This window comes from Chroicocephalus ridibundus, chromosome 4 (genome assembly GCF_963924245.1).
Source record: "Chroicocephalus ridibundus chromosome 4, bChrRid1.1, whole genome shotgun sequence".
Lineage (NCBI taxonomy): Eukaryota > Metazoa > Chordata > Aves > Charadriiformes > Laridae > Chroicocephalus > Chroicocephalus ridibundus.
Window position 1 is genome coordinate 84375632 of NC_086287.1, and position 26908 is coordinate 84402539.

Below are 26908 nucleotides of genomic sequence, written 5' to 3' on the forward strand. Positions count from 1 at the left end.
GCTACAGTGATTTGTTTTACATTCAGTGCTAATATCCTTCATAGAAATACCGAATGCAGCTTAATTTAAATCTAGAAAGGCAGTTGGAGTAAAGGGAGAGCCCGACATATTCTTCTCCCAGCTTATGCGTACAAGTAGAATCAATATTTTTCCCAGTATATGTTGATAAATTATTACATCAGACATTATTGATCCAGCCAAAGAAGAAGGAGGTCAAAATAATGGAAATCAGATGGTTGTGATTAGAAATGCTTGGGATACTCATTTGGAAAAGGCTGATAACTAAAATGGTCTATGGGCTTTACACTTATTGATTTCATAAATAGAATAAGCCTTGCTGATCCACAACAAGGTTACTTGTACAGGTATTTCAGGGGGTTGTGCTACTGAAAGCCAGTCTATACGTCTTCTGGATGGGTTTGAATTATATTTTAGCCCAGCACACTGAAAGCATTCATTTTAAACACCTGTTCCTTTCAGCCACAATTTTCTACTGCGTTTTGCTGCTGAGAGCCCTTAGACTTCATTCTGGTAGTAGGCTTAGTACTCTTTCAAGTATTTATTTAGAAGGTTTTCATATGTTTGTGTCATTATTAATAATGAACGTGTTCATTCACTTACACATGCTTTACAAACACTGGGCAGGCTCCAGGAGCCTCCCGTGCGAGACGCGATGGGCTGAGGCTACGCTATCGATTCTTTCTCGGGTGCATTCTTTTAGCAGAGAATAATACATCAGCGTTGCACCTTTCAACCCAAAAGATTCCAAAACGTTTTCCAGGCCGAAAAGGGCAGCGTGCCTGCAGCAGAGACCGCATCCTCCCTCCCAGGGAGGCACCACCTTGGAGGCACGCGTGGCAAGAGCCTGGCAACGCAGAGCCTGCCACGTCACTCGCTACACACAACAGAGAGGAAAAAAGAGACAGAACGGGATTTACCTGAGTGGGACGCAGTCAGGATCCAAAATCCACAGCTTCCTCTCCCTTTGTCTTCATACTACTGGAGTCTCTTCTATTTTGGAGTCCCGCAGGTCTCTTCCCTCACCAGCTTTACCGTCCAGCCACTATTCCCCCAGCGGGGCTCAGCTCCCCTTTTGCAAACTCAGCCCTTTACTCCCATGGTTTTGCTGTTAACGTGCTCTCCACCTGCCTCTTCTCCAAAACCCTCCTCCACCCTGCAGCCAGCAGCCTCTCCCAGCCCCCCATCGCCTCAGGACAGGGTGGCCTTTTGCAGTGCCGGTCCCCAGACCAGCTGTGTCCCCTCCCGGCTTCTCCGGGCTGTTCCCTCTGCCCTGCGGCCTTGGCAGGGACAGGAGAGGGACTGACACAGCAAACCAAGGCCTGTGAATGCTCGTGGTAAGGGTGATCCCCACCAGCTGGGGCTTGTAAGGACAGAGGGGACCAGAACCTGCTTCACCTGCTCTCTCACAGCGGCATCTCCCCTGGCACCCACAGGAGCAGGCTGGAGCCCTGCCTGTGGGCAGGGTCGTTTAACTGAGCGTATAATGCAAGTATTACTGCCCTCCCCCGGAATTACCAACGAGAAGCAGAGCTCCACTCTGTCTCTGGGAAACGGCGGGGGCTGGTCACGTCTCATCAGTTCCAAAAGTCCTTCTAGACCAGGGTAACACAGGACATGTGTGTGTACAGATATGGCTCATTGAAAGTCAAAAATTCTTATCCCATTTTCTTTCCACTCTTAAGATTTTTCCAAAGTTTCCCTCGAGCATGAGAAACCAAATATGCTTTCCTTAAGGTCTTTAGAAATTCCTTGCGCTGGTTCTGGTGTAATGAATACCAACTGACTGTTGAGTTGACACTAGTTACAAAGCCTGGGCCACATGAGGCAGCAGCGTAGCGTGAAAAATGAAAACATCCATATGTGCTCCTCATTTGCCGTGAGTAGAAGGTGATCCTGAAAATGAATTCTATATTTCTTCCCAGTCATCCTTCACCATGGCCAATGCCTAAAAAGCTGTGTGTTTTCCCCTGGCAGCAGCACATCTAGCAGTCGCAGCAGCTGCGTAGGAGTTATATTGCCAGGGTGACAGAAGTCATCTTCCAGAGAGGTGGGAAATGACACAAGCTCCATGGCACATGTCTAGATCCGTCATACCTGCTCTGCATTATTTAAAGGCACAATAGCATAGCATAACATGTTTTATTGGCTAATTCGGTACAGCAGCAGCATAACCTCTCTGCTGGGTTATAGTTATGAATCTCCTTTGGACACCACGATGCAACTCTTCCTTCTGGATAGGGCCTATTATATTTGTTTCTTGGTCTAGAACAAGACACCTGGACCATCACTACCTCACACCAACTTTATAGGTTCTTCTGCCTGACCAGATTCTTTCATCCTAAACTCCCCAAAATGAGTAGCGCTAGAATGAGAAGTGCTGGGGTGAAACAGGGGAGAAACACTAGTTCCCTGTTCTGTAGGTGCTGCAAGATGACGCGGACTCTCCTGAGCTGGAGCGGTGGGATGTGGCAGAGCTTTCTGGTCCTTTCGAAACACTTGGCCCAAACTGTGCCGATGTAAATGCTAAGACAGAGGGTGCTCAAAGGGCCAGTGCTTAACATCTCCTTCTCTTTCCAGGCACTAAATTCAGCTGTGGACATTTACATGCAATAGTAGTTTGGGATTAGATTTAGAAGTACTCCATGCCTGGGATTGCACCCAAATTCGGGGAAGTCGTTTCAGATCTCTGAGGAGCAGCCTAAAGCCGAAAGGCAGCTGTCCTGTGCATAGAATCTTCATGAATCATAGAATCTTCATGGTCGGAAAGGACCTTTGAGATCATCAAGTCCAACCAACCAACCTACAATCTCTGCCACTAGAGCGTGCCCTGAAGTGCCACATCTAGACGTTTCTTAAACACCTCCAGGGATGGTGACTCAACCACCTCCCTGGACGGGATGGTGGGGTGTCGAGCACTGCGCACCGATAAGGCAACAGAAAGTAATCTGGTGTCCCTCAACTGAAACAAGATATGATTTCCCCAGCAGGGATTCAGGTGATAGTGTTTATGTATCTCTGTTGAAATGGCATATTATTCCCAATGCCGATGTCTTTCTGGCCACAGAGGCTAAACTATTATTTCTTGTTCGTACATCCCCCCCACCGCAAAGCTTCACTTCTTTAATGGTTGTTATTTAGAAACTTTGTGTTATGTAAATAAAAGCTGTGACCTTTGCCTTGCCAGGGGCTGGAGCTAAGTTAATGCGGAACAGTGCCAAGAGAGAGTAGGCGCAGACAGGGTTAGAGCACATTTTAAAATGCCATTTTCTTGCTTGTAATTTATTCTTCCTACCTCTAGCGTTCCTCTGCAGAGATATTTATAAAAATAGGTGTTCCATGCACTGTATATCACAGGTTTATTTAGGACTGTTGTTGAAGATTTACACTGCTCAAAAGAGCAGTCATAGCAGATAATTCCATTTGCAAGCTTCAACAAAATGTTCCAGGGAAAGTGCTGTTATCACCGTGGAGAATTTTAATGATGCCAGGGTTTACAGACAACTTATTTGGCAAACAAGGCTGCAGCAACAGACACCTCAGCAAGTTCTTTTGCCAGTGGTGGTTTTCTGATTGTCGCTGCTGCCTGTGGAACACACCTTACATCCACCTCCCAGCCCGCTCCAGACCTTTCAGAACTGGGATTGCCCTGCAGTGCCAACCTCACTCCTCGGAAGCACCTGCCAGGGACTCACCTCCCAGCGGTCACCAGCACCTCGCAGGCCTGACTGGGGAACCCACCCACTGCTCGTTCTGTTATAAAACTTCTTGTTATGGCAATGCAAGTTTTGGCTTTGCCATCACAATACGGAAAACTAATAGTAACTTTACTACTAACGTAATATGATGCAAGGTGACCATGGGAGAAGCTGGGTTAAGGTACCTCCTGCATTCTGGGAGGTACCTCATTGATCCACGTCTCGTTAACCACAGGATTCACTCTTGCAATAAATTAATACGGTGCTTTAGTGATCTGTTACCAGCTGTCGGAGGGAGCGAGGAAAAGAGGAACTTGCAAGCTGGTAACTGCCCTCCCCTCCCAGTCCTCACTGACCACAGCCCCTCTCTGCAGGGGCACTCCAGAGGGACGGCAGTGACATCCTTGCTGTATATTGCACATTGTAAGTAATTATTACGTGCCATATATTGCACATAATAGGTAATAATAATATAGCGCTATATATTGCACTTACCCGGCTTAGACTCCCTTCCCTACAGGCAGACTGCTTTTCTGTGCCAGTGCCTTGGCAACCCCCAGAACCTGCTCGCTTGCCCATCTCTTGGCCACCAGCTGCCCCCGCAGCAGCCTCTGCCACCGCCGAAAGAGGAAACCTGACTGCATAGACGTGGCCTTCCCTGCGCAACCCTTCACCGGGGCCTGGAAAAGGGAATTCGAGCTACTCCCTCTCGTGTTGTTCCTTTTCAGCGAATACATCGGGGCTTGGCGTTGCCAGTCTGACATCCCTTCATTAGCGTCAGGAAAGCTCGTGAATGTAATCCCCTGTACGCTGCACTGGAAACCCTGCAAGACACCACGCTGCTCCCCAGTGATGTTTCTCCTTTCTCTCACTGCTTTTATGTTGTCAGCTAGAACAAAAGGAGTTTCAGCTAATTATCTGTGTATTTGCTGAAACCACTAACCTACATCCGAGCTAGTGCGAAACAGTTGCTTAACTGAAGTTCTTGGCAGATTTACACACCTTCTGGTTGTAAGTTTAAAAAAATCTGTTCCCGTTTTCAGATTTGCATATTCAGTTTCCTCTTATATAAAAAATAAACATGTTACCTTTTTCATTATTCGCCAGTAACTAAGGAAAAGGAGGAGGATTCAGTAGCTGGAATATTAACCTGAATTGTGGCGAGTCCAAACTCAGCTGCTTTTTGTCCACAGATTTCCCACTTCTCTAGGCAAGTAAGTTCTTCGGGTTTCTCTGCCCCAGCTTCCCATTTGTAAAATGGGAGCAACAACGTTGTTTGCGCAACTACACATTGTGAAAATCTCAGCTGTTACAGTGACAGGGACAGTGCAGGTGACTAAAGAGATAAACTGTACTGCAAGAACAGGACATGGAGGGCTTTAATCTGATTTAGTGTTTTGAAAATGTATTTATGTCCACGAATATGACTTTCTTGTAGTGCTGTTCTTTTTTGATGGACTGTTTCTCAGCTGAATCCGTTTCCTCAGTTCACTTCACTACCCAGCTCAAAGCCGTCACGCCAACGCAATGCAGCAGGCAGGACGAGAGGGGCAGAAGTAGTCACTGCTTGAGTTGTACCCCCACCAAACAGCAAATCCTGGCCCTAGAGTTTCACGAATCGCTTTTTTGCACAGTGGCACATGACATCGCTGGAACTCAATTGACATTTCCACTGGTTTTGCACAGAGCTGTGACCTTGCATCCAGCATCCCAACAGATGACATGCGATGTCACAGCCACCTCATTGACAGATACAAACCGAACGTCGCCATCTATGCACCCACCGTGTTGTCCTCACCCTTGATGGTAATTAAATGTGAATTTTCTCCTCCTGGGCAAAAATTAAACATCTGCAAAGTGTGGAGATTTTACCCTGAGCGTGGGGGGAGAGGGTTCAGATGTCTCTCTTCTTGCAGATAATTGCTTAGTTTAATGAGGAAGTTTTGCAGAATTCTTAACCATTGCTTCTGTGCCTTGTTTAATTATTTGCATATGGCATCATCAAGTTAAAAAGAGTGTGCATGTACAGCACTTCTTCTCATTGCTGTATTAGACATTAATGAAAGGAAGCACGAGGATAAGTTTCTCGCTAATGATGATGGAAAATTAGTTTGAAAATCCCAGAGGTGTCTTGAAAGGTACACCAATGATATATAAAGGTCCAAGGAGAGAAATTCAGCGCAAAATATTGCCTGAGCCCTTTTGAGCTGTTTCTCCAAGAGATGGTGTTCCCATCGAGCTCTGCAGTTCCGGGGGCGGGTGGCAAAGAGCAGATGCAGCGGGGTCTGAGGGACTGCAGCGCACACAGCGAGTAAGCGCGGCTGGTAAGCACGGCGCAGGCGAGACGCCGGATGCCAGCATGGCATATACAGTAAAGGTTACGTGCCTGGAGACCTACAGCCAAAGACAGATTCATGGCTTCTTTTTTTTTAAGTCTCAAGCTACTGAAAAGTTGTGTGTCTGGAGAGGAGCAACGCTTTATGCATTAGTCGTAACATTTGGAAGGGCAGCAAATCCACAGTCAGGAGCACAAGGTAGGGAAAAAAACCAGTTGCTAATTCTTCTCCTTTCTCGTCCTGCAAGATGCAGGCTCCGGTGACTGTCGGGCAGCTCAGCCAGGCCACAAGCAGCCAGCTCAGAGAGCATCACGCTCTGCTTACGCTGTGCTACCCCGTGCATCAGCATCTCGCTCGCAGTCTTGGGCAGTTCTCTGGAGTTTTCTTCCCTTGAGTTTTGTAGTGGTGTTCAGTGCGAAGGGCAGAGATGGCATCGATCATTAGGACTTACTGGTTTAGTCGGTGGCCAGGAGTTGGTCAGGTATATAATACAAGCCCCATTTAACAGTAAGGGATCTGTTTGCCCAGCTTCACCCTTTCCAGCAGCTAAACTGGGAAGAGCGGGGGGAGCGAGGGCCGGGGGATGCTGCTGACACGGCTCAGCCGTTTCACCACCCCAGAGAGAGCGTCACTTTGGGGGGTTCTTTATTTTCCTGATGGATAGAATCCTAATTTTTAATTAAGAGTGCCTGGATCCCTCTGCAGATAAACAAGACTCTGACAATAAGGCTGCTTTTCTCAGATACTTTTGAAAGCAGTTTAGAAATAGCCCACGTACACTCAGCTTGAGAACTCCTCCGCCAGGCAGTCGCTGCGCCCTGCCTGCGGTTCCTGTTTGCCTGCCTTGTCTCCCAGGTCCCCTGGGTTACCACTTGAACGTCTTTGACATTAGAACACTTTAACAGGAAGTTGCTTATTCTACGTAGGCAGAACTGGAAAAAAAGGGTGAGGCAAGAAGGAGAAAAAGATAAACGGAGGCAGCAAATAAGCTACCACTAATGGTTCGAGCCAAAATAGCTTTTTTTTTTTTATGTTTCAGTAGGTCTCTAAAACACAAATACATCACAACCATTAGCCATCAGATGCACAGTTTGCTTATGTTAGTCCTGATGCTCTCAATTTGTTCTGTTTTACTGATCTCTAGTAATATTTTGCACACAATTATGATATTGCAATTACATTATACTTATGTGGGAAAGAAGCTCTTTAGTGCTTTCTTCTCATAGTGTGTGCTGGAAGCGTGTCTAAACCAGAGCTAATGGTTTGAAGAGGCCTTAGATCCTCCCTGTGTTGCAATGCAACATTTAATAACGCGGTCATGATGCTACTGAAAAGGGATGCAAAATTCGTCTGTAAAAATAAATAATAAAAAATAAATATTTTTTTAAAAGTACTGGAGGGGTCTGGCTGTGAGCTGTGAAAGTCCAGAATTAAGTCTAAAATGGTCCATTAACCCCGGTGCCATACCTGGGTATTTGGGGGATCTAACGCTGTGCTCCAGCCGCTCTTCGTCATACCCAGCAAGCTGGACTACAGGCAAAGCTGTCATTTTCTCCGTGGGATCGTACACAAACCCCAGTGATTGTTAGCCCTGAAGAGGGCTGCAGAGCTGGAACGTTGCTATCTGGAACCACAGGAGTTCCTCTAATGGCTTCTCCAGTTTGTTCAATTGAACTTCTCCAGCGACGTGTGACAGCCAGGGCGGCAGAGCTAAGTTTCCCTTCTAACCACAGCTTACTGCGAGCGATCAGCCCACACACTGCTAATTGAGTAGGATAGAAGTAATGTGCAGCCTGATTTGACTTTAAAAAAAAAAATACATATTTTCCTCAAGTCCTACGCTGTTTTTCCTCTATTGGAGTCACACAAGCATGAGCTGTCATCTGATGAGGCAGCAGAACGTACAGTAATTACTAAAAGGTAGATTTCAGGCTCTGGCTATTTCTCTCTTGCTAGGATGAGTAGAGGCATCAGTCTGGAAAGAAAGGTGCTCAGGAGCCAGAAGTTGCTTTCAATGAATTTTGATACCAGCATAGGGTGTCAGGCAGCGTCCCCTGGGAGACACCAAGAATGCTAAAATTCACTAACTAAAATCAAGATGATGAAAGCAGTTCCTTGCGAAAGGAACATTTCACAAGGCACTCCTTCCATCATCCTGGAAGGCACAAAATCTGTTGTGTATCCAAAATGAATCTAGCTAAAGAGTAGGTAGAGATCGGGCAGGATCTGGATCATTCTAAGGAAAAATTAACAGGAAGAATATCCTTCCTTCTTAGAACCCGGACTTCTCTCTGCTGAGAAGATTTATGGCCTGCGTTTACTGCGTCAAGCTGAAGCAGGTTTTTTTCCAGAGTATGGAGTCCTTAAGAGTATTTTGTATCGATATACTATATATCATGCAAAATGTATGTATTCCATAAGTATAGTAATATTCACAGTATTCTTTTTGGCAATATAGGACACAGAACTTAACTTTGTCAAGGAAAGCACCTCTTAGATCACAAAATTATGACCAAAGAATCCATTTTCTGAAAGGTCCTGTTTTGTTAAAAAAGCCACTTTGGCAAAGAAAACTGACTCGCTCTAATCGAACCCACGACGCTATTACAATGTGAGATAACAGAGAGGTGACTATACATTTACGGGCATCTGAGCAGAAACCGGCGAAACAAGATTACCTGTGAAATGAAGGAGCAGGAGGGCACTTGTCCAGCTCTGCCCACAGGAGGGAGAAATCCCACCAGCCAGCACCTCTGTCAGGGAAAGAAAAATCCTGCGTCAGCTCATTTTTCTGTTTTACTGATTTCAAGTGCTCGAAATTCTTGAATGACGCTCTCCAAAATAATGAGGTTTAAAAATAGCAAACGTCATAAAAGCTTTCTGGATTTTATTTCATAATCAAAAAAATTACAACGCTATTCAAGGTTAAGTGCCATAATATTATTAATCATTCATTACACATGATTGAATTAAGGGCCAGCAGCACTCACACCAGTCCTGCAGACGCTTGCTGGCTGGCTACTAGCCTTTTCTTAATAGAAGTAGCACAGCTCGGCCGTCTCCAGGGGCTCTAGCAAAACATTAGCTTTTGTAACAGGACTGGAAAGTCACCAAGTTTGGGTTATTTTCAGTTTACGTGGGAGTAAGCTCCAGAAAAAGACCTGGTTGGGGAATTCTCCAGCAGAAGGATTTTCAGTAAGAAGCTGCCCTTTTCACAGAACCGAAGTTTGCTATGTGGAAAAAAAAAAGTTTGGAAAAATACATTTTTCCCTGGGAGAAGCAAAATGAAGGCTCGCCGGGCTGCTGCCTGCTCCGCGCTCCTGGGCTCAGCGCGCTCCAGGCAGGCTGCCGGAGGCCTGCAGTGCCGGCCGATGGAGGGAGAGGGAGGGGATGGAGCGGGAATTGGAGCCCCCCACTCGCCGGGAAAACCCTCGGCAGGTCACAAGCTTTCTGCACAGCTGTCCAAGCGGTTAGCAGCCAAGCACAATGAAAACGCCACTTAAGGGCCCGATAAATTACATTTTTCTGAAAATCCATTTCTACAAAAATCTCCCTTTGACATTTTGTCCTGATTCGATACACCTCTTTTCCCCAGGGAAAAGGGCTTCTGTTTTCCAGACAATTCTCTCCACCTATGGCAGGGCTCCCGGAGGACCCCTCGCCCCCTTCTCCTGCGTGTCCTGATGAGGACACTCGGCTGGAGGGACCTTGCTGCCCACGGCCACCGCCACATCATCCCCCAGGTGCGGCCTCCGGGGAGGTGCTGGCGTATCTGCGTAAGCAATTAGCAAACAGGCCTCAAGATTAGAGTTGAGATGGAAAGAAATGCTCAAAACCCGCTGCCAACACAGCTATGAAATGTTTGTCCCAGCCTCAGCATAGAAACATGGTTTTAATGGCACTTAAATAAATTGGCGTCTTACGGCATTCTAGGACATGAATATATTCGTCTCTTTGCTTAGTCGCAGGAAATTGCAGTGATGGATTGACATCATCTTGTAATTGCATGCGATGCACAACCCAAACAGAGGGCTCAGGCGCTGAGCTGCGATCTAACTAAATTCTCAGTATTTGTTAATAACAAAAGTTGAGCTAGCATGATGTAAGAACTGCACGTATAGGCTGAAATATTAATTTGCTATGCTTCGGTTGAGATTTTTAAGGTAGTCTTATTTTCCTTGAATGCATGGGTTTATCATTATCAGCCTGAACACAACTAGCACTCTTCAAGGTTTCTTGCTGAAAAGAAATTGAGCGTGCAAATACTCTTTCATCATAATCACACTGGCTGTGCAGGGTAATTCATAAAAGAGCCAGAAATATATTGAAATTCAATATTGTTTTAGTCCAAATCAATATTAATAATTGTTTGCATTTTTAAAGTGCAATTTACAATTGAAAAATGTACGGAGATCAACCCATAGTTGCTAACACATCAAATTTTCCTATTAAAGGCACAGTAATTTTACTTAAAAATGTTTCTTATAAAGCAGGAGAAGGCATTGATCTGTGAAAACAGCTATCTATTATTTATATGCACAACATTAGAACGGGTTTTAATTATAAATGAGCTAAAAGGTCAGTAACTATTTTATTTTTAAGGTCTGGGATTTTAAATTCGGATAGCTTAATTCAAATATTTCCGCGCTGTGGGCCTGGCAGTTTCTTCCGGCGGTGGGAGGGCTGGCAGAGGGAGGTGCACCCAGGGCTCAATCTCAGCAGCGGGGGCAAAGGAGGGGCTCCGGGCTGCAAACCTAAGTGTTCCCACTGCTCCACGGGAGAGTTCTCTATCTGTGAAACGCTCCTTGAAAGAGTATGAAGTGAAGCCGGGAGGCACTAGTGAGTAACGCAGGAAATGCAAATAATCAGAATGAAGCTTCAGAGAGTTTTGCCAGCGCCAGAGCTGGGGCTAAGAGGCATAGTTGGTTTGCAAATGGACAGACCTGGGCTTTTGTAGGAAAGTTTTGTGACAGGGAAGGATTTAAGAAGCTGTCAAGCACCAGACCATGTCTAAGGTGGCTTTCTGGACACGTGGTCATTGATAAAAAAAGTGAATGTGATGGAACCAGGAGTTAAGACTTTGTATCGCCCTGGTGTGAATGAAGCCGTTGCCGTCGCAGTGTGGATGGCAAGCCAGAGTCCTGTGCGGGAGTCCGGCGCAGGCACACCGCTTTCTTTATCATGTCAGTAATTACAGAGTGATAAAAGCAGAAAGGATTATAAAAATGATTAATTTCTTGATAAAGTCCGAGGAGGCCGTGGAATCTCTGTGCCCGGCACTGTCTGTGGGCGGGTCAGCGAAGCGTCCTTCCCACTGGTTCATGTCCAGGGGAGGTAGTTCACCCTGGGGATAACTGACACTGGGCAAAGCAGAAAACTCAGCCCCGCTGGCACTGCTTTCCGTGACCTGTTTGTAACCGTTACCTGCTGCCACCTCAGTTTAATGAAAGCTTAAGGAAACCCTAGATCCGAAAGTGCAGATATTTAATTTTTTCCCGTCACGCTGTGCCTGTGGGATAAGCCCACCCAGCCGCTGGAGCTCCGGCACCAAAGCTGCGGGACCATAATGTGTTTGGTTTCTCTAGGCAACCCCAGTGAAGTCGTGGAGTACAAACCGGCACAACTGAGCAAGAAAACCATTTAGCAATGTGCTATCATCGGAAAATTAAAGTCCAGAAGGGATATTACAGTGATGTAGCCAACAAAATCCAAAGCTAAGCAGTCAGACTAACTTGAGCCGTATCTCTGCCAAACACTGTGCAGAAAGGAGAAGAATCAGACATCCCTTAATTGCTACGAGAGCTGCAGTGCCCGGCGGGTTGCAGGTGTGGAACAAGACCTACAGCATATGGCAGGACCCCCGGTCCTTGACTCCAGCCTTGACTTCTCACCGGTCACCTTTGGCATGTGCTTTTTTTCAGTCAAGGTTCTTCAAGCTTTGTGTAATTAACAGTATATCAATAGTGACGCTACCCTAGTAATATTACTAGTAGGAAGTACTCCTCTCAAATACACATTTTACTCCATATGGGTTTTGTATTTAAAAGAAAAATACTTGATCAAGCCTTTGGAAAAAAAGTGCATAAAAGCAGTAATTTAATTTCATCTGTCACTAATGAATTCGTGATTAGTCCTTATCTGTAGTGTGAGAAAGCCAGCATCAGCTGTTGCTCTCCTAAGAAATATCCTGAATAACTTCATGTAAATCACATAACTCCTCCCTGTGCAGCAGTACATCTATATGTTAAAAAAAAATACAAAATCAATGCAATTACTTCTTTCCTTCAGACAAGTGTCACGGGGGAAACACTGAAGATAGTGAGGCACAGATAATTACATTGATGGGAACCATAAAACCAACCAAACAAAAAACCAAGATAAGCTCTGGTGTTTATTATCGGTGCCAGGACAAATACTGATGCTTCTGTGTGTGCACTATCTGAAATTTGTCTTACCAAGTCTTATTCAGGCAAGTCATCTTTGCACCTTCTTCTCATCCCTCCTTTTACTGCCTGTGACACACAACACAGTGTCTGCGGCCAAAACCCAGTTCTTTTGGTACCTTTTACAGAACCATTAAATGTGAGTGACTTTGGAAAACTAACAACAATTTCTCTGAGCTTCAGTGAAGTCCTTTGAATGCGAATGCCTCAGTTGCAGCAACAAATGCAAATATTCGCGTTTGGGGTAACGTCTCCCCCAGCCAGAACTTGGCTGGTGTCAACCCAGAAGAGGGACGGCGCAGCACAGGGACAAGGTGGTACCGCCAGCCCCGAGAGCCACCCCCCGGCGTTTGAATAGCCCTGCCCAGGACAGGGCTGGACACGCCAAACAGGAAAAGATCCCGATTTTACATTCTCTTTGCTGTTCAGTGGTCTGAGCCTAATTCACCAGCACTAAGATGCTGGTAAGTGTCTCGACAGCGCAGCCCGAGCATTGCTGCTGGGGAGGGGAATACCAGAATAGCCGCCTTCTTCCCTGGGAGGATTCCTCTGCATCACAAACGCTTTGACAATTGTTCCATCTCCTGGAGCAGGCATCGTGATGCCTGTCTGCAGTACAGCAAAAAGAGGGAGGAAAGGACAGAAGTTCTGAGGCTGCATCTGCCTTTGCCTCACCGAACGCAGGAGCTGAGAAGGGATGGAGTTACAAACTGCGCCTGATGTCGAACGCATCGAGTCAATAGAGCATATCCCATTCCTATAGAGTATCAATGTAACAACGGGAACTTTCCCAGTGGCATTTAATGATCTCCGATATTTACAGCACACAAGTATGCCTAGCAGCTAGTTGCCTTATCTGTTCTTATTACAAATCTGACAAAAGGTGCTTAAAAATAATTGAATAACAGCAAACCAAATAGTAAAATTCTCCCACTCTACTAGCGCCACAGAACTGATTTTAAAGAGAGTTCATGCCTATTCCGGATTCTCATTACAGCTCAATATTGAAAATCCCCTTATGCTTAAAAGGCTACTGAGTAGTTGCTGTAAAATCCATACGGTTCCTCTGACTGCTCTGAAATTTGGAGTCTCTGAAATTCCGGTGCACACTAGCATACAGATAAGGAAAAACTAGAAGTGCATGGCATGTAGGCATCCCAGTCCTTTATACAGTGACCATACTGATGTCTCTGCTCCCCTACGTAAACGGGGACCTATGGTCCTTTTTCAGACAGCCTTGCATCTCCCGTCTTCCCATTTCTACGGTCCCTGTAACCAGCGGCCAGCGAACAGCCCCATTTCTGAACAGGGACCGTGCCCGTCCCCCAGTGGTTCTGCTGGCAGATGCACTCCCATCTTTCCAAGTACGGCTGTGCTGAAGCCGCAGGTGGTACTGCACCCCTTCCCCAAAGCCGACCTTGCTAAAATGCAACACTTTCAGAAGCCAAGAGTGCAAGGGCAGGACAAATGCTCACCGCCCAATGTAAGCAATGCTCCAGTACAACACTGGCAAACAGGCACCATCAACCCAAACGCTGGGCTTGCTTCTTCCCCAGAAACTCACGGCCACATCCCAGCCCTGCCTCTCCACATCTCCACAGCTCCCCACGCACCCTTCCTCACTCACCATGGCACAAAGCCCCCAGATATTTCTCTTCCCTATTACACACCTTGGAGATCTCTCAGCTTGCAGAAGGGTTTCTTCCCGATGGTCCCCCATGGCGTGTGGGCCGGAGGGGCTCAGTCCCTGCTCCGGACCTGCCAGCCCTACACCTCCCCGCACCCAGTCAGCTAATCCTTCACATGCCGCAGCAACGCGGCAACTGAACGCCAAACAAAAATCCCATTTCATTTTGTTTAGAAATTGCACTTCAAAATAAAATGCAAATATTTGTTTCAGTTTGCTTTGCAAAGTATCCTGGGGGATTTCAGCTGGAAAGGAAATGTAAGAGGCATTTTAGAGAAGAAAAAAGATCTAGTTTTCCAAGTAGATCTACTTACAGAATGTCTCCTTTCAATTAGCTGCTGGGTTTCAACTGCCCAAATCAAGGACAAGAGGAAACAACTTGTCTGACATACGGGCATAGTCTAAGGGAAAAAGAACCTTGACTAAACAGATGGTGATCTTTCATTAGGGAGAAGGCATTTGTAAAATTTCAATAAGAAACAAATTAGTCATCATGGCTAGAAGGATTAAGAGCCAGTATTAGGTGAAAACAGTCAGATGTACGTCGTTACAAAAGTTGCTCGAGTCAATAAAGGAACCCACTCCACCGCCACAGCAAGATGTTCCATGTCAAGGTTACGAGGGCTATTTTCTCCTTCCTGACGTAACCATAGTAGCATCACAATGAGCCAGACGCAGCGTGAGCCAGGAGGCTGTTTTCGTTCGGCTTTTGCAGAAATTTTCCTGTGTTTTGTTTCCACAAGTGTGGAATTAAAACCACCCTCACTCGTGACAAAGGTTTCTAATTCCTAGCTTACAGGGACCACTGCACAGTTTTCCTGTTTTGCTTGCTTGCTTAGGACTCCCAGACGAAGAATCTCCACTTCAAATACTTTTAGGAAAAGGAAATAACATTGAGGAGTCATGAATCTCTACACCTTATTACATGAACCATCTTACATACGGCACAAACTTAAGCCATAATGTTGGAGGACAGGGCCCCACACATGTATACACATGAAGCTACTCAAAATTGTTGTTATAAAAATTTATTTAAAATCTCATGATGTCGAGAGGTTTGGCATGTGAGGTTTTAGCCAAGGGGTAGGACCATATTGTTTAAGTTTATATTTTTATATATATAAAAGCAGCTCATGAAGTCTTTAAGCTCTGTAATCTTTTTCTCCTTACCACAACCCATCTAAAACTGCACAGAAAAATTAATTTATAAAAGCAAACTCCAATGTACATTTGCTTCATACTGACATCAAGGAGGGAATATGTCCGAGGTAGTTACTTGTTTGGTACCTCTGGAAGTCCCGCTTATGCCAGGTGTGTCCTGTCCTCCGAAAGAAGGCGTTTTTCTTCGGAATAGCCGGGAAACCCATAGAAGAGACAAAGGAAGCACCTTCGGGGCAACTGCAGAAGATTATTTCAGAGATGTGCAACCACCATTGTCACACGAGGGTGCAATCATCTGAAAAAGCCTTTGAAAACATCATAGTTACTTTAAGTAGAAGAGAGATTGAAGCAAGCGGAGGGAGAGGGAAGCACTTCAACCCAGGCTTTAACTAGAACCAAGTGGGCACCTGATAAACTAGGAACTTTTCTGCTGTATTTTACAAGAGAGTTCATTACTTTCCGCAGTTTTCTACATGATGTATTGTAGGCGGGACAATATTGCCATAAACGCTGGTGCCAGGCAGAGCCCGGGAGGGCTGGGCTGCCTGCGGGGAGACCTGCCGTGCGCATCGCCTGCCTTCTGCTCGGGGTGGCAGGAAGCTGGACAAGTTCATTACTGACACTCGCTATTTACACTGTCACCACACAGCTCCTGTCAGATGTCAATCTGAAACAAAGTAAAGAAAAAAAATTTCATTTCAAATACAAACTGCTTTTAGAGATTATGTTTTAGCTTAGGAATAGCATTATAAGCCCTGGAGGATCTTGGAGAGGTGTGTGTATTAACTTGCTAAGGACCCGCTGCAGTACTGAGAAGATTAGTAACACATGACTCCTGCTACAATTTGCACCCAGAAAGATAGGAAAGAAATCTTCTCGACTTTGAAAGGATTATTTTGGTTGTTTACTGAGTGCTGTCCCTTTTGGTCTTAAATTGTAGATGAAAGTGGAAACCAGAAGTGCCCGCTTCCCGTTGCAATGTGATGGAAACAAGAAGGGCAGCTTTAGCAGCTTTGCCGGCGGGGAGGGTCGGAATGGGAAAAAGGGGCCATACGTTATCACTCTGACTTCAGCCACATAAATCAGTATCATAGCTTTTTGCAGTTATGTCAAAATTCAGGTTTGGCATGTTTCGTAGATTGACATACATTCTAGTGGTGCGCAGGTCCAAAGGACAAAACTGGTATACATAACGGAGGAGAACTGCACCCACTGATACCTGACAAAACAAGTTTCCACCTGAATAAGAAAAAGCCTTTAAACCCCCTTTTCCCCACTTTTTGCAGAATATAGATTTGTGTATATTTGTGAGCAAAAGAGGATCCTGTAATTTTCAGGATTCTCTTCCTGTCGAGAAGTCCCCACGTTGCGTAATTGGAGGAGATGCTGAAAGCCAAGACGTGCAATGGCATCAGTGAGTGGAGAACAGAGGCGTTAAAAGGCAGTAAGTTCTACCTAATTTCCTACCGCGGTGCTGGTGTGCGCTGGGTGGCACGTAGCAGGGGTGCTCGGCCCAGCACGGTGGTTCGGGATGGCTGGGACACAGAAGAGACTAGTTCAGCTGCAGGGAGGAGGAGGTGCCGGCTCCTCGGGCAGGGCAGCGGGGCCCGTTCACCGCGCACCGGTTCCTGCCCCTGCGAGCGGTTCATAAGGAGAGGGAGAGCTCGGGGTCGTGCTGCGGGAAAGCACAGAGGGCAGGAATGCTTCGCTGCCCCAACGCAAACTGCTCAACTGCTCCCTGTGCCCAGCAGCGCGGAGGGCACCTCAGGACACAGCATCGGGGCTGCCGGCAGTCACCATCATCCCTCAGACAGGGGTCAGGGGACAGAGAGGTGGGAAGGCTCCACCTCTCTCCATGCCAGTAGTTCACTAGTGATCTCCAAGGATTTGTCAGTCAGAGGAACCTTTAACTGCACTCCTGATTTCATCGAAGCAGGTTCAATTCCTTTACCCATATGAAGGAAAAATACGAATCCAGATTTCTTTCAGGAAATAATTTTGGGGAGACTTCAGGGGCAGGCCATTTTGAACAGATTCAACTAAAAACTTCTTATTTCACCCTTCTTCAAAATACTTATTTTTCAAAATACTTATGTAACACTTATTACAGTTATTACACAAAGAAGAATGTAATTACATATGAAGTTGAAGTAAGCCAGACAAAATGTTTTGATTTGAAATATCAGCTGGACAAAATTTGTTCTTTCCAAATCTCAGGAAAAAATCCAAGTTTTTGTTCTATTGAGACATGAGCAGGAATATAGCGACACAAAATCCAGCACCCAAAGATGAACATTTGGTGAATGGAAGCAGCCACAGGATTAATAGTTTCCTGCTTCTTTCTGGGCTAAAGAAGTTAAAGGATTTGGGGCATAATACTTGGGATTCATTTGCATTTCCTATTTCCAAAAAGAAGTGCTGACAGCTACAGAATAATGTGACTTTTAATATCTTCACCTCTAGTACAGTGCCTGCATTTGTAAAACTGCTATAAAAAGTTAGTTTTGCCGGTGAATATGAATAATGTTTATAAATCCTTTTTCTTTTGTAAATGTCATGACAAGCCTGATCTCAAAGCCGGGGGTAAAGCAGAGAGTGGACACCTGAGTGATGGGAAACCCTGGGGCCCTGTGCCTGACGGCCTTCTGTCCGTGTAGGTGCTCTGAAGCACGGAAACGTGTGCTTGGCTCAACGTCAAGAGACGAGAAGCTGCCGTTGCTCGCACAACGCAGAGAGACCCAGCTAATGCATCTCAAAGTGATCATTTCAGTAATAATAGCAAACCATTTTCTAATATTCTTGTAGTAATAGTATTCCTTTTTTTTTCTATTCAGCTAATTGCCCGCTGTCATTATCCCAGTCTCTAACTATATTACACAATCTAAGTAAAGTTATCTTAATAGCGCACAAAATAAGTGCTGCATTACGGCACCCTTTCAGAAGGCACGAAACAACACAGAGTAGAAGACAAAAGCCCATCACAGCTCCCAGCTGCCAACAGCTCCCAGTTAAACTGCCCCAGATCAGCGAGGGCAGCGCTGAAACTTACCGTGTAGGTTTTGCTTCTGTCAGGCAAAGATTGACTTGTAACAGTACTTCTGCATTTCTAAACCTCTCCCTCTGAACTGGCAGCACCCCAAGTCCATGGATGCCGTTAACTGAGGGCGGTTTGGCAAAGGTCGAAGGCACCACCGAGGCTGTGCCTGTGTGGTGCCACATTTCTCCGTAGAGAGAGCCGGGATAGCGCTGCACGGAGCCGCACCTCCACGCAGAGCTCCACAGCACCATCCCGACATCCCAGTTTGCCTCCCAAGGGTGGTGCAACCGCAAGAGCGGGAGCCCGTGCCCAGGCCAATCCCTGCTGCTCAGTACCTGGTTACTCCCCAGCACGCATCCTCAATCCCTGCTTCCAAAGGGCCAAGATTCCTGGGCGCTGCTGCCCTCCTTTGAATAAGGAGCAGGCTTTGGCTGCTAGTCGGAACCAGCAGCCTGCCATCAACTAAAGCTCGCGCAGCGTGAGAAATGAAGTTTACCGTGTACCTGTGAACTAGGCATTTACATTCATTCATAGGTGATTTGTAATTGTCCAATTTAGCAATCAGTAGGTGTTTGCAAACAACTTGGGTGTTTTGTTGACTTTCTGATGTATATGGTAATGTAAACCTGATGCTGGCATTAGCTTGCGTTCCTTGATGCACTGGGAGCTGCATCGGCACCTGCAGTGAGGGGCAGGAGGGAAGAGCCTAAGGGTGCCCTGCAGCGGGCAGGAGCCTCACGGGGCTCTGGCCCACCTTGGTCCTTCCACGCCTGGTTCCACATAGGAAAAGAGCCTCTTCTGTTCTCCTCTTGGCACAGTTCCTTTTGTCTCCAGGCTAATTTAGCTGGGCTGGTCGCCAGCTGTCCGGGGCAGTGATAGCACACCGGCACCCAGCTCAGAGGGTAAGGAGGCTTGGGTTCTGCAGGTTCTCTCTGCTGCCACCAGAGAGAAATGAAGGGCTGTAGCTGTCTTGTGCCCCACATCCCTCCTGTTCTCTGCGAGTGACCACGCTCTCGGAAAGCGGTGGTTGGTAGTGCTGTGAAAGCCGCACGCCCTGACATCGTGTTTTCCTGAGATGGCCAGTCTCAGATACGCTACCCACATAAAAAGAAGGTGACCTCAACCAAAGATCGACAGACCTTTTCCTGGGGGCAAGCTATCCTCTGCTTTGCTCTGCAAGGGTTTTTTACTTTCCTTTGAAGCTGTTAGGGAAAGATCCAGTTCTAGATGGACCAAAGGCAACCCCCTGAGTTTCTACCTAAGAATTACATCTTGCCCTTAGATTACGATCTTATCCCTGCCATTCTTCACACGGACGTGTTAGCAGGCGAGGGAGAGAATGGCGTGTCCGCAGAGCTCATGGATGAACAAACAGCCAGGTGCCCTCGGACACAAGCCCGAGTGCAGCCTGGCTGACCCATCTGAGATGAGGAGTCAAACCACAGAGACGCAGGTAGAAAACTCTCTCTTTGCCTTTCTTGTGCTGAGCCCTTACCATAACCTCACACTGCTCCCAGAACAAACGTTCGGCATTATGCTCCCAGGGGCTGACTGCACAAAAGCAGGCCTAGAGAGCACTACTTCAGTGCCACTCCTGTCAAAAGATGTAAATAAATCTTTCCCATCATACTGGCTTGCAGTGTCTTTCAGTTCCACTTGGAAGCAGGGGAGAATTAGTCCTGCTTCTCTGTAAGTCAAAGATTTGGTGCCTAAAAATTTTGCTGTAATATTCAAGTATTTTCCACAAACATATTTGGATGATTTTTAGCTAAAACTTTTTTTCCTTAAAGGGCTTGCTTTAATGATGCAACACCTATTCTCCTACCCAGCACCAATACTTCCTCACCCCACAATTCACAGGAGTACTATGGTGATTAATGAATCTCTTTGAATTGGAAAGTGCTATCTGAGTGCTAATTATTATCCACGCAAACACATACTTCTGCTGCTTTCAAGGGCAGAGCATTCACATAGCCTGGTAATAGGAAAGCGCAGAAAAACATATTGATACCTTGGAGTTTTATCCACCCCAAAAATGTATAAAGGAAGAATAAATTAAAAGTTAGATGTTTCAATTCATTGTTGTACGTTCTAGTGAACCACTCTCCATCTGTTTAATAAGTTCAGGGCAGCTGAAAATGGAGTTTAGATTGGAAGCTGTTGCAACCTTATCTTCTTGCACTCTCAGTAATACTAATAAGAATTATAAAAATACATTATTGCCCATTGTAAAGAGCACGGTTAAGGTATGTGACTGCAAATCCAAAGTGTAAGTTGAAGGCTTTGGATTTGTCCCAGTTCTGCCTCCCAGATGCCAGGGCTCTGCATGGATCAATCCAAAGCTCCCACACACAGCGTCCCTCTCTCCCTCACGTGCCCGAGGAATTACTGCCTGAAGAAACTGTTAGCTGATGCTCCACTAAGGGTTTTGGAGGTTTTTAATTTCATCCATCTTTAAAATTATGTGATTTGAGTGTAAACGATATTTTCAAATATTTTCTTAATGAGGACACTTGGTTGACATTTATGGGTCAGCGCTATCTGCTTCCAGCGTTCCTCTGCTGCCGAAGCCCGGCACCAGCCTGGCAGGGCTGGGGACACACACGCTCAGCACGCATAAAGCAGCCGTTCCCATTCGCCGGGTTTGCTCTCCTAGGACACGTTAATTAAAGTCAACTGATTGAAAAAATAATTACAGGAGAAGAGGGAGGGGAAAAGCCTAGACCCATAATTTAAAGATCTCTGAAGTTTGTGTTTTGTTGAGAGGTAATAATTTTGTTGAGAGGAAAGAGCTTCTCATTCTTTTTCCTTCTCGGACTCCCTCTATATTCACTCCTGGCAAAGGCGTGCAATGGCAACAGGCCATGAGCAGCAGCCTTTCTTTGGAGTCACCCAAGTGCACGTGGCCTTTTCTTCTTTCAATATACGCTTCCATCCAGCTTTCTTACTGTTGCATCCTGAGGTGTCCCGAAGACACTGCAGTGTCTGACCTAAAGGGTTAGGTGACCCTGAACCCAGCTGTCCTATAGGATGTGGAACACTGTAAACATTGGAACTGTTAAAAACTGCTCCTGTAGCATTTCTCCCGCTAATTAAGAACTGGCTAGGGATCTTCTTTCTTGATGCTGCCTCTACTTCAAACAAAAACATTTCAACAAATCAAAACCAGGGGAAATGGTTTAGCATTTTAAGCTAATGATAATTGTTTTAGAAACCCATATTTGCTCAAGGGTATAATTCATTCAAAAAATGACCTTAAAACTCCGCATTAAGCAAATATAAACCCCTTGTTACTTGAGAGTGGATGTTTTTAAGCTGCTGTCTCTCAAACGACGATCAGGCGTTCCTTGCCAGCTCTCCGTCCCACCAGCTGCCGGGGCATTCCCCGTGCTGCCAGCCCCATCCTGGGGGCTGGGAGGCCCTTCAGCTCCCTCACCGCCCTTCTGGAGAATCCTGGGCAGAGACACTTGCCTCCTGCCTGTCCTGTAAAACCAGGCTGGGGCGTCCTGCTCCCCGGGGACAGGCAGGGAGCATGAGTAGGCTACAGAATGGGAAATGCTTATATCAGGGATATTATATATATAAGAATATTATATATTCTTAGAAAAGCTCCGACTGGGCAGTTTTACAAAATGATGGTCTCATTCTGGTGGTGTACCAGCCTTGCCACAGGTAGATTTGGTTCAAAGCACCCATTTATCCAAACCCTTGACTATTTAGTGCAAACAAATTCTGTAGCGAAGCAGAGAGAGGGTGGTTGGTGTTCCCTAACTGTTTGCTTGTAACTACAACATCTGGAACTGTAACACAGTGGCTTTGAAGTCTAATCCTCCTTCCCTAATCTGACTCCCCTAGGGCTTTACAGTTTGCATTTGACCCTTAAAAATAGATATATAATAAATATGCGTACAAAAAGTCTATCCATACAACATACACGTGCACACCACAGGCACAGATGAACCTGCACAAGGACCCATAGGGATTTGGATTTCCTAGTGCGGAACAATGTCCTGCCATTTTCTTTTCATTTTACTTTTAATGGGGTGAGAAAGGTTTAAGGGAAAAAATAATAAAAATACGCAGTTAAGGTCTGCCATAATTTAAATAGAAAATAAAGCTGAATTTGCCTGTGTAAAGAGAGAATTTAGGGCTCTGTATTATCTAAGATACAAGTATCCACCAGTGTTCCTGGCCTGCAGCCTACCTTCAGCTGCTTTAGGCACTGAATAAACATAGTTGCCGTTAAATAACCTTATCCATCAGAGTCACAGAAACGACTTCATCACGGCTACACGACTAGAAACTTACAATACCAGTAGACTGCAGAAAATTAAAAACCAGGTATGGAAACCATGAAAAGTAAACAAGTTGCCCCTGACACCAAATATTCTAGGCACACTGAGAACAAATCTTTAAAGACTTTTCCTGGCATAACTATTTTGAATGATCATCTTTCCACAGTCCATCCTCCCTGCAAACTAATGTTACACAGTCTTTCTGTACTTAATACCCCTTTCGTAAACAAAGGCCACCTTCAAAAACCTTCCTTTAGACCAGCTCACGTTTACAATTAGAAATGTGAGAAAAGCAAAGTGATCCCCACCTCTGTGACTTGCTGCTGATCTCCAGCCAGAGTCCTAGTGCTCAGTAATTGCCTTCAATAAGGAATCTGGTTACGTTTTTGGGAACTAGTTCAGTGCTCTAATGGACCTTCCTTCATATTACTGAAAAAGGCAGGACCAGCACAGTTGTGTGGCAAAAGCATTTATTTCAATTACTAAAGCCATGTGGCAGTGCTAATGGTTTTCCTCTCTGGTTCTTGCTCTTTCATTTGTTCCCTTCTTAGTACCTCGCAGGCAGGACACGGGTTCCGGCGGGACTGCTGATGTGCTGGCAGTGGAGTCCTTGCCTGAGGGCTGTGCTCAGCGGGGCGTTCCAGATGACACACAAGGTGGCCACCTGGGACTGCGGCTGCGGCCGTTTCCCTGGGACCGCATGTAGCGGCAAGTGTTGGAGCCAGCAGCGAGAACTGGCAGAACCGATCCCAAAACTGTTTGGGAGTTCCCAGGGGAGCCTTGAACACCCACAGAGCTTCTCCAGCGGGCGGCATGCATGCTTTACCAAGGGTGAAGCAGGCGGTTGTTCGTCCTTCGCCCCACGTTTGACACACACGGTGCGGCTCCTGTGATCGGTTCCCCCACATTATCTCCCTTCACGGTTTTCATATTGTTTAACCAGGGAAAAATAAAAAGTGGCACATGCTTCACTTGAAGCAAGCCAACTATTAAGAGGGGTTGCTGTGCAAATTGCAGCCATGGCATGACCTTTTTTCCCCAACTGCACTTTTTAATGGTATTCTACCTTGTCTTTTCAATATGTTAAAACCAGTGACATATAATTAAAGACAAACTGATGGGGCGGGCAGAAATTGACTGGATGACTACAATTAACTGTACCAAAGAAATAATAGAGAAATCCGTTATTCGATCTAAACAAAGACTGAAATCTACTAATCTGCCTTGAAAAAATGAACGCTTCTTATGTTAAGTTTTAGGGGTTTGTTTTTTTACCTCTTGTAGATGTGTTACGCCAGACTTCCAGATGCGAGGAGGAGACTATGAGTGAAGAGTGTCCGGGAGATTGCGTGCAGTTCTTTTCCTGGGTCAGGACCGGACTGATCTGAGAACAATAATTATGAGGCTGACATGTATGTTCTCCTTCATCTTGCTGTTTGGAGCAGCTGGGCTCGTTGTCTTCATTCACCTGCAGGATCCAGAAGAAATAGTTCATCAGCAGACACCAGGTTAGCATTCCAATTTCTATTTGGCTCACTCGCGCTTTCACGTGCAACATTTTGAACTTACAGCTTTAACATGTTCTACACGTTTCACAGACTTTGCCTCAACAAAGGTAGGTGTGTGTGTATTTTTTTAATAAAAGCTATTCTGAAGTTATTTAATAATTTCTTTTTTAAAAAAGAGGAGTTTGCTTAAAAAACAGTTCCAAACTGATTGACTGATTATGCAGGAATCTTTGCCAAGGTGCACAGGGTCCAGCTGGATGGAGTTAATTTTCTGCTGAAGTTGAGAGCAGCTGCTGCTGCCAGCTACACCACCATCAACATGGAAGTGAGAAATTTTGCCAAAAGTTCAGTTCCTGCAAATACACGCCTCTGAATCCCCCCTTGCCTGTATACGGTATTCAGTGTGTCATGGAGATGCAAAATAAGAGATGCATAAATGAGGCAGGCAAGAAAGATAAAATGCTTTGGGATGCATTCCTTTAACGTGCTTAACTTCCATTAAACTTTCCGTAACTCTCATTCATACGCACGCCATCTTCCTGTGCTACTAACTCTGAAGTGTGTAGAGCCACAAAGACCACATCCACGTGAGAAGGAGAAAACTGTGGTCTGCAATAGTGGTTCCCTTCTGAAGGAGGGGCACGCAAGTATGAAAAAGCACGAGATCTCCTGATTTACTTGCAGCCACTTTCTCTGTGACCAAGGCTGCGGTGAAGGCTGGTTTAGAGCCCAGACAAATGCCAGTGCAGATCCTCCAGCTCATAATAATGTCCCTGCGCGCCGAGGTTTGGTCGCTATGTTTGCTCTTATGTGCACTGAAATTCTCCTTTGACTAAATATGTGCTTTATAAGAAGTCTATTGGATTGACATCTTCCTTGTACAACCCAAACCATTCTGTGATCCTGTGTGTGTGTGTGAACACCACTGCCTATATCTTAAAGTAATACTAAGATTTTTAAAGGAGCTGAACCCTAACACAGAGAACCCTTAAATAATTACATTAAGTGCTAATTTCTGTGTCCAGGCTTATTAAGTGCTTATTTCCACGTCACTAAACAAACTATACTTTAATATGTTTATTATTTAGTCCCACTGCATACCAATTTTGAAAGCAGCCACTCAGCTGAAACTACAGAAATAATGAATCATCAGTGTTGTGCAAAGCAGAGAATTAACCAGTCCCTTCAGTGTTTTTGCAATTAATTTTTGTATACTTAGATGCAAAAGAGTTTACAGATGAAAACTGGTGGTACTGGCCTCATTTGACTGAAACTGGCCAGTAGATTGGGGGTGAGGGGAAAGATGTATGGACAGCAAATGCAGGCAGTGCTCTAATGTATCTAAGAATGTGCAACTTTACATTGAAAAGTTAATTCTTTGCTCCTGAAAGAGAAGGAATTTCTAGTGGCATCTCAAAACCAGTGCAATTTCTTCTCCATTTTTTCATTATTGGTCCCTCACCGTGGCCTGTCGTACCTCTGTTCTCTCTGCCACAAACCTGCTGAACGCGGACTGCTGATTGTAGCCCCCTGTGAAGGGATTTTGGAGAGGGATGTAACTGTAGAAGGGGACGCCCAAGCACACTTCAATAAAAGCGAGTTTGGCCAGAGTGCCCCAGCAGGGGAGCTCACCCCGTGCCGCAGGGGGCTGCTGTGGGCAGGGTTCCGCAGAGCTAAAGCATGAACAGCCCGAGCGTGCTGCTGCTGCCAAAGGTGGGCAATCAATTGCTCGATTCGCACATTCAATTACTATTTATGTTAATAGGAAGCAGACTGTACCCTGGGGTAAAAGGTGCTCAATACAATTACTCTTATTTCTGTTTGGCTGATTTCCATGTGTGTTAAGTGCTTGCCACTCCCAGTGGGCTCAGGAACTCCTCACATCCACTGCTTCTGAAAATGATACCAGTTATCCCTAAAACATATTAGGCGGCTTAAAGGACACAGGAAAAAATATGCATTCATTTCATTAAAAAGAGAGGTAGGCATATTTCATCTCTAGAGATTCTCCTGTGCAAATCTGTCAGTTACAAGCAACGTTTTTGGGGAGCTGGGAAGGATCCTTCCCTTCCCCCGGGCAGGGTGCTTCTCCCGAAACGGGCCTGTTTCTAACGGGGATCAGATATTGCTATAACTTGCTTCTCTGATTGCCCCCTCAATAGAATTGAACACATGCACGTGTCATTAAGCTACTTACAGCAACAGATTCCGCATGGCAAAGTTTTATTGGATTAGCCTTTGCTTTTGTATTTCCCATGTAGTTGCTACGTAGTGAAACGTATTTGCCAGACGCTGGAAGCTCATCGGGAAGGGTGGGGAAAAGTCAGTAACGTTTGTTTTCCACTGAAAAGCAGCATAGCAGAACTTTGCATTGTCCAAAAGGACATTTTTCATTGTTAGTACTTTCAGTCATCTTTAATCTAAAATAGTACAAGTTATGAAACAAGATTAATAAAAATACTTTGGTACTTTGGTTTTATCTGTCTGTTGCGGAAATTGTTCTTGATTGTTTTAGTCCTAGCAAGCATGATGGTGAGACCTTGATGTACTACTTAAACCGGTATAAAATCCACAGTCATAAAACTTTAAGTAATGCTTACATTACTTTCACTGAGCAAAGTACTCCTGACAGTAGCTGTTTGTGTTGATTTGTTACTATTCATTTATTCTTTCCCCGTGCTTCACATTGCTACCTAATTGTGATGCTGTACTGAGAAAGCAATAT

The 26908-nt window shown here is 45.5% G+C and overlaps 1 protein-coding gene across 2 annotated transcripts in view; it reads left to right on the plus strand.

The window, feature by feature from the left end:
• Positions 1 to 26908, plus strand: part of CHST8 (carbohydrate sulfotransferase 8) — a 175789-nt gene that overhangs the window by 19432 nt on the left and 129449 nt on the right. Inside the window, exons 2-4 of one of the 2 annotated variants that reach the window (XM_063334587.1) lie at positions 16681 to 16787; positions 23227 to 23553; positions 23960 to 24183. In XM_063334587.1, coding sequence (XP_063190657.1) covers positions 24075 to 24183 — 109 coding nt within the window. In that variant the 5' untranslated portion in view covers positions 16681 to 16787; positions 23227 to 23553; positions 23960 to 24074. The remainder of the gene's footprint in view (positions 1 to 16680; positions 16788 to 23226; positions 23554 to 23959; positions 24184 to 26908) is intronic. The other variant, XM_063334586.1, reaches the window with a different exon arrangement.